This window comes from Emys orbicularis, chromosome 2 (genome assembly GCF_028017835.1).
Source record: "Emys orbicularis isolate rEmyOrb1 chromosome 2, rEmyOrb1.hap1, whole genome shotgun sequence".
NCBI lineage: Eukaryota > Metazoa > Chordata > Testudines > Emydidae > Emys > Emys orbicularis.
The window spans coordinates 75,859,574-75,872,167 of NC_088684.1; the positions used below are offsets into that span (position 1 = coordinate 75,859,574).

The window sequence follows — 12,594 nt, forward strand, 5'->3', positions numbered from 1 at the left end:
TGCCCGGGGCGGCAAGCTGCGGAGGGCGGCCTGCCGGTCGCTGTGAGGGCAGCAGGCAGGCGGCTTTCGGCGGCGCGCCTGCGGGAGGTCCGCCAGTCCCACAGCTTCGGCGGCAATTCAGCGGCAGGGATGCTGATGGCGTGGCACCAGCGGACCTCCTGCAGGCGTGCCACCGAATCCGCGTGACCAGTGGACTGAAAGGCGCCTGCCTGCCGTGCTTGAGATGGCAAAAAACATAGAGCCGCCCCTGATTGCGTAGTACGTTGCTGTTCAAGGAACCCTGTTGATTTCAATGGGACTGTTCATGGAATAAGGCATTGAAAGCACAAGTGACAGACTCTGGCTCTGAAAGGTTAGAGAAAAATGTATTTTTATTTTCAGTTGTATAGGGTTACCATATGTCCGGATTTCCCCGGACATGTCCGGCTTTTTGGTGCTCAAATCCCCGTCCGGGGGGAATTTTCAAAAAGGCGGACATGTCCGGGGAAATAGGGAGGCATAAGCCAGGGTCTGCCCGGCCCCAGCACGATCCGCCGGGTCCGCAGCTCAGCCCAGTCGCCCCGGCTACATTGTAGCGAGCTCGGGTGGGGGGAGGGCGCAGCCGCAGAAGGCGGCGGAGGGGCCGCTGCTGCCCCCGCAGGCCGGGCGGACTGCGTGCCCCAGCCGAGCCCGCAGGACCACGGGGAGGCCAGGCCCAGCCAGCGGCTCGGGCTTCCCTCGCGGGCGGGGACCCCCCGGCCACTGGGGGACCCTTCCTGCGGCCCTGTCGTCCCACACGGCTCGGAACCCGGCGCCGCGGGAGCTGTTCCAGCGAGGACAGGCCGGGGAATGTGCTCAGCGGCGGCAGGAAGGAGGCGGCGGGGAGTGCGGCGTGTGCCGGGGCTGCAGGGACCCGCGCCGCCCTGGTCGCCGCTGAGCCTCCGAAGCCCCCGCCAGGCAGAGGCTGCCGGGTGAGCGGGGGAGCAGGGCAGGCGGGGGGGTGCAGAGGCTGCAGGGCGAGGAGGAGAAGGAGCAGGGCAGGTAGAGGCATAGAGGCTGCAGAGGCAGGGGGCGCAGGGGCAGGGCAGGCGGGGAGCACAGAGGCTGCAGGGCAAGGAGGGGTGCAGAGGCTGCAGGGCAAGTGGGGAGCAGGGGTCACAGAGGCTGCAGGGGCTGCAGGGCGAGTGGGGAGCAGGGAAGCACTTAGCAACCCCCAACCAAGATCAGAGCGGGAGGGAGGAGGAGGAATGCAGGGTGCTCAGAGGAGGGAGCAGAGTTGGGGCAGGGACTTCGGGGAAGGGGTTGGAATGGGGGCAGGGAAGGGGCGGGGCCGGGGCAGGGAAGGGGCGGAGTTGGGGCAGGGCCAGGGCCCCCATGGAGTGTTCTCTTTTTTCAGTGTTGAAATATGGTAACCCTACAGTTGTAACAATCTTAGAAGTTACTTGTAACTTAGAAGAACAACGTGCAAAAATTTCAGATGAAAATCTGACTTTCTCTTAGTCTTTTATTGTAATTTTTATTATTTCAGTTATGATTGACGTATAGTTTGAGAACAACTGAGACATGGTCTTTGTACCGGGAATCAACTTTCCCAGCATAATGTCCAATGCTAGTAATGAATGCACAAAGCCAGGGAACTAAGAAATTTTTGTATTACACTACTTATGACAGAATTTTTTTAAATGGCCACTTATGCTGCTATTTAAACATTTAGTCTGCAGTAAAATATTTTCCACCTCCTTGAAAACTGAGAGCCAGATTCTGCCCCCTCACCACCTGCAACTACACTGACTTAAAAAAATGTGATGCTACAGGGATGGACTTGGTTATAAGAGCCTAAATGGATGGACAAGGGCAGAATTTGCTCCTAAAAAGCCAGTGTGACACTAGTTTTTGTGTGCACAATTGCACTAGTTTGTCAGCCCAGATCTTTTCCCCTAACTTTGACTATCATTCCATAGATTTATTTCCCAAGCTTAATTTTACTTGAAGACTATTGTGTTTTATTGCAAAAATGCATTAGATGCTAGACATCATTCAGTTGTAATTTTGCTGTGCAAAACACTGTGAAGCTATAAATTCTGTTTGATCTGGTACAGAGTTAACAATGGTGGCAGGTTACTGAAAATATGTATTTTTTAATAGATGATTCAGCTGCAGAGAGTTTTAATGGCAATGAGACCGTGGGACACAGTTCCAATGCTTCAGGTGGAATACACTGCAGGGAGATGGCAGAAACCAACAGTAATGGCAAAACAGATCTGGAGCAGGATGAGCAGCCTCTGAACCTGAGTGACAGTCCCCTCTCTGCTCAGCTGACTTCAGAATACAGACTAGATGATCACAACAGTAATGGAAAGAACAAATACAAGAACCTCCTAATTTCTGATCTCAAGATGGAAAGAGAGGCAAGAGAAAATGGAAGCAAGGTAAGATGCTCCCACATTCTCCAGATATAAAATGTATAGCTTACAAAATGAAAAGATTTACAAGACACACCCAAAGGTTATTGCCAGTTGAGCATTTAATGAAATTTGTGCAATATGTGTCGCATTGTTACTTAGATCCTGTAGACAGACTTGCATGCACTAGTTTATGTATACAGTATATACATATGTCATGTTTAGACACTGACAAAAATTAGTGTGGTTCCCTTTCAAGAACAGATGTTATAAAGCGTTTTTATAAACTATCTGAGCTATCCATCTGAAATACTCTTAGAAGGCCATCCTATCGCATGTACTGTATGTCCATAGAATGAATCGGTTTAAATGTACAATGTTTATGCCCCTGTGGATTATTACATGGAAATCACCAACCTTTGAAAAGAACTGGATTTGGTTCCTTCCTGATTGTTTATGTATTATGCAGCCACCCAACTTGAATTAAAACTGATAAGTTTGCTCTATGAAGCTGGAATTCCCTGAGGTCTTTTCTCTGAAGTCTCCATTTATGGGCAGGAGAACAGTAAGGTGGTTATGTTGTGGATAAAGACAGATCCTACATGTTAGATAGCTAGCCTGCTAGGAAGGCATTTGTCATGAATGTGCATTCGAAGGAAGATGAAGAGATGGTCTATTTAATATAAATTTTCCATTGATTTGCTCTGCTCCTATTGGTGAGAAGTCCTGCTTTTTATCTGACACTCAGGGGCGGCTCCAGGCACCAGCACACCAAGCACGTGCCTGGGGCGGCAAGCCGCGAGGGGCGGACTGCCGGTCGCCATGAGGGCGGCAGTCAGACAGCCTTTGGCGGCACGCCTGCGGGAGGTCCGCCGGTCCCGCGGCTTTGGCAGCAATTCGGCGGCGGGTACGCCAAAGGCGCGGGACCGGCGGACCTCTCGCAGGCGTGCCGCCAAAGGCTGCCTGACTGCCGTGCTTGGGGCGGCAAAATACATAGAGCCGCCCCTGCTGACACTCCCAATTGGATTAGCACCTTCTAAAATTCAATTACTGCTATTGTAATACTGGATCAAAATGCTATTAATGCTGGTCACCAGCCTTCAGTAAAAGGTTATAATTAGCCTGGCAATATAGGTATACTTTGAACTCCTCTACATTTTCTTGCAGGGCTTTATAATGGGAGTGGTGTGGAAAAAACTTTTTCTGGATGTGTTCAGAGATGGGCCATAGTTAGTGCTGTCCAGAGGACAACAATTCTGTTTCACTGTAACTTTTGAGGTTTTGAAATTTGTTGTTCTGCATTGGAATGGAAACAAAACCTTTTGAATGTTTCTTGAAAACCAAACTGTGATGGAATTGAAACCTGTACTTTTTGATTGTGGAAGGAGGGAGACACACACACACTGACTGCACTCTATAGCCTGGTAGTTAGGATGCTGGCATGGGAATCCAGGTTCAAATCCCTATTCTTTCTGATTTCACAGAGATCTGGGTTGAGAGGATCAGAGATTTGAACCTGGGTTTCACACATCCCAGGCCAGTTCCCTAATCACAGATAGAGTGTGAGTGTTTCTGATTTATTTATTTTTTAACCAGTGAGCCCTGGACCCAAAAAACCTTTCTGATGAAAATTTAGTAGAAATTGATGTCTCTGCAAAATGTTTCCACTTCAGTGAATTTTATTTTATCAAAAATCTTCTGACTAACTCTGTGTCTTAGTGTTATATATATTCTAGTGCTGAAATTACTCAAGACTTCTACCAATGCACAGTAAATCCTAAACTAGCTAAATGTAAGCAGTGTCTTCACTTGCTCCAGGGCATATTGTTGCAATGATCCCTTTACAAGGCAGTCACCCAGATATTGATAGACACATAGGCTCTTTTGCCTGAGGTACACTGCTGTTACTGCCAGTACTTTTGCAAATACACAAATAAGCTTGGAGAAGGAGGAAGGGAAGAAGGTCTTTAAGGTGGAACTAATTTACAGTTATGGCAAGAATATGGCCTGGCTTTATGTCCCCAAATGCAATCAGAACTATAGCACCATAGTATATTCTCAAACAAAAAAAAAGTTGCTAAAAAGGGTTAACATTGTACATGTGTGTCAGTGAATTCCTGCTAACACCCAAACCAGTATTACACTTTATTTACTTCAATTCTATAATTAAACAATGTTAAGTGATCCAGTCAGTTGCCCACAGCCATATAATCTTTCATATCACTCACTACCATCCTACCCCATTTCCTGACATAAATTTTCCTCCTTGTTGTGGCCTGGAATGGAAAAATGTTAATATCTACTGTTAATTTTTATATATTGTTCATTACACATGTAGTGCAGATTCCAAAAGGAATGTAGTCCCTGGGTAGAGTAAGTTGTGTCAGAGTTTTCCCATAGTGTGATGTGTTAGTGGAGTAAAAGAGTATTCTTATGGATGAATTCTATTCTTAATTATATTGAAAAATAAAGTATTTAAAAAAAACATGTTTAGAAGCAATAACAAACTTAAAGTACTATAGTGCAATTGTACTGGTGTAAAACCTGACACCTATTGTTGACACTCTCTTACACACACATTCACTTGCTCACACACACAAGTAATTAATAGTATTTTATCTTTAAATAACACCTCTTATGCTAAAGAATGTCAAAATGTTTTGCATTGATCAAAAAGATCCTGAACACTCAACTCCCAATGAGATCGGAAGATGCTCATCACCTCCCAGGACTCTGCTCCAAAAGAAGATTCCACATATTGCTGAGTAGTTTAAAGTTGATGAATACATCGGGTCAGATTGCCAGCGGCACAATGGCTAAATCCATTGGCCATAGCTGAGAGAGGCTGTCACGAAGGAGCTAGCTGCAGTTCTTGCATAAGTGTTGTCAGTTGTTGGCTGTGTGTGTGTTCTCTCTGTGTGCTGTGTGGCTCTGTGCAGATAGCTGATGCAGTAGACCTCAATCAGACTGCCCAAGAAGACCAGAGACTTGGTTCAGTAGCGAAGGCACTCAGCCAGGTTTATTGTCGAGGTATCCCATAGACTCTAAAGGACCATGAATACATGTATGCCTGTTAAAATGGACCAGATCATTCCCCTCTCAGCCAGAAAAAGACACCCCCCTGTGACTCCTCTTTTATACACTGATACAAACAAGTTATGTATTGCCCCTCTGACATGGTTAGTTACTACCCTTTACATGTTGGTTCAATCAAAACATCTCTATCCATCACCCTGTCACCCTAACCTTATCTTTAGAAGGGGCCAGTGTGTTTCTATATCATCTTTGGGGAGTGTGTTTACACCATAACCTTGTATCAGGGTGCTCTGGTACTACCCTTCTGGAATGTGTTTAGGAAGAAAGGTCCCTGCTACAGGCTGGGGACCGACTGGTTAAGCAGCAGTTCTGCAGAAAAGGACCTGGGGATTACAGTGGATGAAAAGCTGGATATGAGTCAGCAGTGTGCCCTTGTTGCCAAGAAGGTCAATGGCATATTGGGCTGTATTAGTAGGAGCATTGCCAGCAGATTGAGGGAAGTGATTATTCCCCTCTATTTGGCACTGGTGAGGCCACACCTGGAGTATTGTGTCCAGTTTTGGTCCCACCTACTAAGAAGGGATGTGGACAAATTGGAGAGAGTCCAGCGGAGGGCAACGGAAATGATTAGGGGGCTGGGGCACATGACTTATGAGGAGAGGCTGAGGGAACTGGGGTTATTTAGTCTGCAGAAGAGAAGAGTGAGAGGGGATTTGATAGCAGCCTTCAACGAGCTGAAGGGGGTTCCAAAGAGGATGGAGCTAGGCTGTTCTCAGTGGTGGCAGATGACAGAACAAGAAGCAATGGTCTCAAGTTGCAGTGGGGGAGGTCTAGGTTGGATATTAGGAAACACTACTTCACTAGGAGGGTGGTGAAGCAGTGGAATGGGTTACCTAGTGAGGTGGTGGAATCTCCATCCTTAGAGGTTTTTAAGGCCCGGCTTGACAAATCCCTGGCTGGGATGATTTAGTTGGTGTTGGTATTGGTCCTGCTTTGAGCAGGGAATTGGACTAGATGACCTCCTGAGGTCTCTTCCAACCCTAATATTCTGATTCTATGAATTCTTAGTGCCTAGGAGTGCTTGTGTTTTTGCAATGCCAGCCCTGTTCTTGCCAAGTTCATGGGTCGGATAGTGAACATGCAAGCAGGCATCTGCTTTGTAACAGTGCCTGACTTTTGCTCATAGCTTGACTCTTGATAACTTTGCTTTATCTCAGCAGGACCTGACTTTAGTTCAGGTCTTAGGCCTTACACCAGGTCCCTTATACCAGGCCTCATATCTCAGGCTCTCTTTCTACTATGTAAGAATGGCCATACTGGGTCAAACCAATGGTCCATCTAGTCCAGTATTCTGTCTTCCAACAGTGGCCAGTGCCAGATGCTTCAGAGGGAACAAACAGAACAGGGCAATTATTGAGTGATCCATCCCATGTGATCCAGTCCCGGCTTCTGGCAGTCAGAGGTTTAGAGACATCCAGAGCATGTGGGTGCATCCCTGAGCATCTTGGCTAAGGTCCATCAATGGCTACATCTTACAGGAACTTATCTAATTCTTTTTTGAACCAGTTATAGTTTTGTCCTTCACAACATCCCCTAGCAACAAGTTCCACAGGTTGACTGTGCATTATGTGAACAAATACTTCCTTATGTTAGATTTAAATCTATTCCCAATTAATTTGAATGGGTGACCCCTGGTTCTTATAGTATGTGAAGAGGTAAATAACACTTCCTTATTCACTTTCTTGACAACTCTCATGATTTCATAGATCTTTATCATATCCCCCCTTAGTAGTCTCTTTTTTCTAAAATGAACAATCCCAGTCTTCTTAATCTGTCCTCATATGGAAGCCACGGTATGCCCTTAATTATTTTGTTGCCCTTCTCCATACCTTTTCCAATTCTAATATATCTTTTTTTGAGATGGGGTGACCAGAACTGTATGTAGTATTCAAGGTGTAAGTGGCATTATAATATTTTTCTGTCTGATTTATCTATCCCTTTCCTAAAGGTTTCTAACATTCTGTTAGCTTTTTGATTCCCACTGCACATTGAGAGGATGTTTTCAGAGAACTATCCACGATGACTCCAAGATCACTTTCATGAGTGGCAACAGATAGTTTAGACTCCATCATATTGTATGTTAGTTGGGATTATGTTTTTCCAGTGTTCATTACTTTACATTTATCACCATTGAATTTCATCTGCCATTTTTTGTCCAGTCACCCAGTTTTGTGAGACCCCTTTGTAACTTTTCACAGTTAGCTTTGGCCTTAACTAGCTTGAATAATTTTGTATTGTCTCCATATTTTGCCATCTCACTGTTCACCCCCTTTTCCAGGACACTTATGGATATGTTGAACATCACTGGTCTCTGTACAGAAGCTTGGGGGATCCTGCTATTTACCTCTTTCCGCTGTGAAAATTGACCATTTATTCCTACCCTTTGTTTCCTATCTTTTAACCAGTTACCAAACCATGAGAGAACCATCCCTTTTATCCCATGGCTCTTACTTTACTTAAGAGCCTTTGGTGAGGACCTTGTCAAAGGCTTTCTGAAAGTCTAAGTACACTATATCACCTTTGTCCACATGTTTGTTGACCTCCTCAAAGAATTCAAATAGATTGGTGAGGAATGATTTATCTTTATAAAACCCCTGTTGACTCTTCCCCAACATATTGTGTTCATCTATGTACCTGATGGTTCTATTATTTATTATAATTTCAATCAATTTGCCTGGTACTAAAGTTAGACTTACTGGCCCATAATTGCCATGATCACTTCTGGAGCCTTTTTAAAGAATTGGTGTTACATTAGCTGCCCTCCGGTTCTTCTTTGAGTGATTGCTCATGTGTATTCCACAGTAGGTGTGCGTGCTCGCCTCGTGCACCAGTGCCAGAAGTTTTTCCCCTAGCAGTACCCGTAGGGGAGCGTCCCAGCGACCCCTGGAGTGGTGCCACCATGAGGCGGTATAAGGGGCGCTGCGCACTTCCCCCACCCTCAGTTCCTTCTTGCCGCCAGCTTTGCTGTAGCTTGTCCCCAAAACTGCTTGTTCGTTCAGGGTGCGGTGCCTGTAGTTAGTTATTTGTTTAGTTTTAGTTAGAGCGCCTGGGCTGGGGCATGCCCCGTGCCCCGGGTTTTAAGTCGTGCGACACTTGTAGGTGATCTATGCCACTGAGTGATCCCCACACGGACTGTCTGAGCTGTTTGGGGGAAACCCATCTCAGCGATCGCTGCAAGATTTGCAAGTCGTTTAAGCCTCGAACCAAGAGAGAAAGGGACATTAGGCTCCGGCTATTCTGATGGAGTTGGCGCTGACACAGGCTCCGGCGCGCCGCTCCGAGTCGGCACCAGGCACCGCGGTGTCGGAGCACGGCAACCCTTCAGCACGATCGACTAGTCAGCACCTCTCCCCGTCCACGGGGCACGCCAAAAAGGCTAGAAAGAGGCCTTCTTCACCGCGGCACCAGAGTAAACCCGGGACAGAGGCTAGACCCATGTCGGGCAGTCCTCGATCCCCACTGGCCTCTAGGCCTCCAACTGAAGTCGAGCGGAGTAGCCCGGCCCATTCGGAGAAGGCCTTCCCAGATATCTGGATGCCCTCCACACCAGAGGCCCTGCAGGCGGCCTGGGATGTTATGTCCATGCCAGTACCAGGAGCACCGCCGATGTCGGCCCCGCGCTCCAGAGACAAGCCGCCACTGGGATCTCCGCAGTTGCCCCCGTCTTGGGGGAGGGAACATTCCTGATGCCGTTCGCTGCCCAGCGACTGTTCAGGGCAAAGTCCATGTGGATTGCCCTCGACGCCCACCAGGCTGTCTGGCTGGGTTCCATCTGACCGAGACTCTCTGCACCACTCCACCTCGAGGAGCGAACGCCGATGGGACCGAGGCAGACGACGCCAAAGGTCCTCATCTCGGAGGGGCTATTTCAGCCAGTCATTGCACGAATGTCGACATTGTTTCCATTCAGCGTCCCGCTCCAGGACCCCACCACAGCACCGCCTCCGCAGCCCCGGCCGTCGATCACTGTCATCTCGCCGTCATGGGTCCGCCCGCCAGAGCCGATCGTGGTTACTGACGGTACCGGTCCTCCATGTTGGGGTCGTGGTCCCGTGGTCGGCATCGCTCCCGGTGCCGCCGCTCGTCCCGGTCCAGGGACAGCAGCAGGTCATATGTCAGCCCAGCCTCCCTTCATAGTCATCCATCGATGGGCCAGGTCAGCCAGGCCGAACAGCTAGCTCCACCGGTGCCACAGCAGGTGCAGTGGCACCGGGCCCTGAGGCCGGCCCAATGGTACCAGTGGGCACTGTGGCCCCCGACACAGCCCCCGGTGGGGGCTCGCTCGGTGGCCAGAGCTGTGGAAGGACCATCAGCCTCCCTCTCCAGGCCTCTGAGGAAGGAGTCGGTGGGACGTACATTCTCGGCACCGTGCCCGGAGACAGACCAGGTTGTGGACTCTCCGGTGCCGTGGACACCCAAAGTACCGCGCTGGCCTCCTCACCCTCCCTGGATGAGGCAATTACGGCCCCTCCCTCCGTCCCGCAGGAGGACTTTAGGGCCCACCAAGAACTCTTAAAAAGGGTGTCATCAAGCCTCCACCTCCAAGCAGAGGAGATGGAGGAGCCCTCGGACCCCTGTTTAATGTATTGTCCTCCTCTGTACCGGGCAAGGTGGCCTTGCCTCTCCACGAAGTGGTGGCGAAAATTTCAAATGCCCTCTGGCAAACCCCAGCCTCATTGGCCCCCATCTCTAAGAGAGCGGAACACAAGTATTTTGTACCCACCAAGGGGCATGAATATTTATACACCCACCCTGCTCCTAACTCCCTGGTGGTCGAGTCGGTTAACCACAGGGAACGGCAGGGCCAACCAGCCTCTACCCTGAAAAATAACGATTCAAGGAGGCTGGACTCATTTGGAAGAAAAATTTATTTGTCCTTGAGCTTCCAGTTACAAGTGGTGAACCACCAGGCTCTCCTGGGCCAGTATGAGTTCAATCTGTGGGGCTCACTGCCCAAGTTCAAGGACTCACTCCAGGAGCGCGACAGGAAGGAGTTCAAAGTGCTGGTGGAGGAGGGCACAGCGGCTGCCAGGGCAACCCTGCAGGCAGCTTCGGCTGCAGCAGACACGGCCGTGCGGTCCATGGCCTCCGCGGTGTCCATGAGATGGGCGTCATGGCTCCTGCTCTCTGGGCTGTCCAGTGAGGTGCAGACCTCCCTGCAGGACCTCCCGTTTGATGGCAAAGCTCTGTTTGCGGAACAAACAGCTACAAAGCTGCATGGCCTGAAAGACTCCTGCATGACACTCCAGACTCTGGGTCTTTATGTTCCGGCTCCGGCTAAACCTAAGTTCAAGCCGCAGCAGACTCCCGCTTAGGCCACCCAGTCAGAATACGAGACTGCTTATAAGAAGTCGCGGGACTATAAGAGGTGCCCACAGAGGCAGTCTTGGCTTGCCCCCCAGCCTGGGACCTCCAAGGGCAAGCAAGCGGGGAAAAGGCGGTTTTGATGGGACGCCCGGGGGCACCCTGCCAGTTCTCATCAGGGATCCACCCTCAATAAAGCTTCCCTTCTCCAATCGGTTGTGTGCTTTCCTCCCGGAGTGGTCGCGGCTGACCTTGGACTGACAGGTCCTCAACACCATCTCCCGGGGCTACACCCTCCAGTTTACTTCCTCCCCACCCAACCACCTCCCACCCCCGTCCCTCCTGGGGGACCCCTCGCACGAGGCTCTGCTCGAGCATGAGGTGGGGCGGCTCCTGGGCCTAGGAGCGGTGGAAGCAGTACCGGGGGAGTTCAAAGGCAAGGGGTACTAGTCCCACTATTTCCTTATCATGAAGGCCAAAGGGGGGCTCAGGCCCATCTTGAACCTGTGAGGCCTGAACCATTACATGGTGAAGCTCAAGTTCTGCATGGTCTCCCTGGCCTCCATCATCCCCTTCCTGGATCCCGGGGACTGGTACGCCGCCCTCGATCTGCAGGATGCGTATTTCCACATTCATGTATTCGAGGGGCACAGACGTTTCCTCCGTTTCACAGTGGGGCAGGAACACTACCAATTTATGGTCCTCCCATTTGGCTTGTCCACTGCCCCCAGGGTATTCACAAAATGTATGTCGGTGGTGGTGGCCTACCTCAGGCGCCGGGGGGTCCAGATCTTACCCTATCTGGACCACTGGTCAAAGGCAGCTCCCGGTCACAGGTGCGGGATCATGTGGCGCTCCTTCTGTCCTGTCCATGTGCACCACTTTGGGCCTGTTGGTAAACAACATCAAGTCCATGTTAGTCCCAGTACAATGCATAGAGTTTATGGGGTGGTCCTGAATGCCTTGTCGGCCAAAGCCTCCCTCCCACCGGACAAGTTCGAGACCCTGAAGGGACTCATCGACACGGTCACAAGGTTTCTGGTTACAACAGCCGGAGTGTGCCTCCACCTCTTGGGTCACATGTCGGCATGCACATATGTGGTCCATCACACTTAGGATGAGGCCCCTCCAGCTCTGATTGGCCTCGGAGTTCTCCCAGGCCAGGGACAGGATGGACAAAGCCCAAGCCAGTGAACACGTCCCTACGGTGGTGGTCCTCCCCAAGAAACATGCTCCAAGGCGTCCCGTTCAGGGGCAGGGCCCCGTCACTGGAACTAGTGTCCGATGCGTCGGACCTGGGGATGAGGGGCCCATGTGGGGAACGTTCAGACCCAAGGTCTGTGGTCGGCTCAGGATTTGAGCCTCCACATAAACGTCAAGGAGCTCAGGGTGGTATGGCTGGCGTGCATGGCCTTCCGCTCACACCTGGAGGGCCGGGTGGTCAGGGTCTTCACGGACAACACGGCCTCGATGTTCTATATCAACAGGCAAGGCGGGGCCCGATCCTCTGCCATGAAGCCCTCAGGCTGTGGGACTTTTGTATAGCCCATGACATCTGCCTACAGGCCTTCCATCTGCCAGGCGCCCGGAACACGCGGGCGGATCGCTTGAGCAGGGACTTCTCTTCTCAGCATGAGTGGTCTCTCCACCCAGAGGTGGTGCACAGACTTTTCCAAGTGTGGGGAACTCCCCAGGTGGACCTGTTCACGACTCAGCAGAACTGTCCCCCGTTCTGTCCCCGGTTCTGCTCCGGGTGGGACTGGGACAGGGTGCTACCTCCAATGACTTCCTCCTATCCTGGTCAAGCCAGTTT

General features: G+C 50.3%; 1 protein-coding gene across 3 annotated transcripts in view; it reads left to right on the plus strand.

The window, feature by feature from the left end:
* NOL4 (nucleolar protein 4) overlaps window positions 1-12,594 on the plus strand; it is a 245,823-nt gene that overhangs the window by 146,833 nt on the left and 86,396 nt on the right. For all 3 annotated transcript variants that reach the window (XM_065399159.1, XM_065399160.1, XM_065399161.1), the window contains exon 6: window positions 2,125-2,408. In XM_065399159.1, the coding sequence (XP_065255231.1) occupies window positions 2,125-2,408 (284 nt within the window). The remainder of the gene's footprint in view (window positions 1-2,124; window positions 2,409-12,594) is intronic.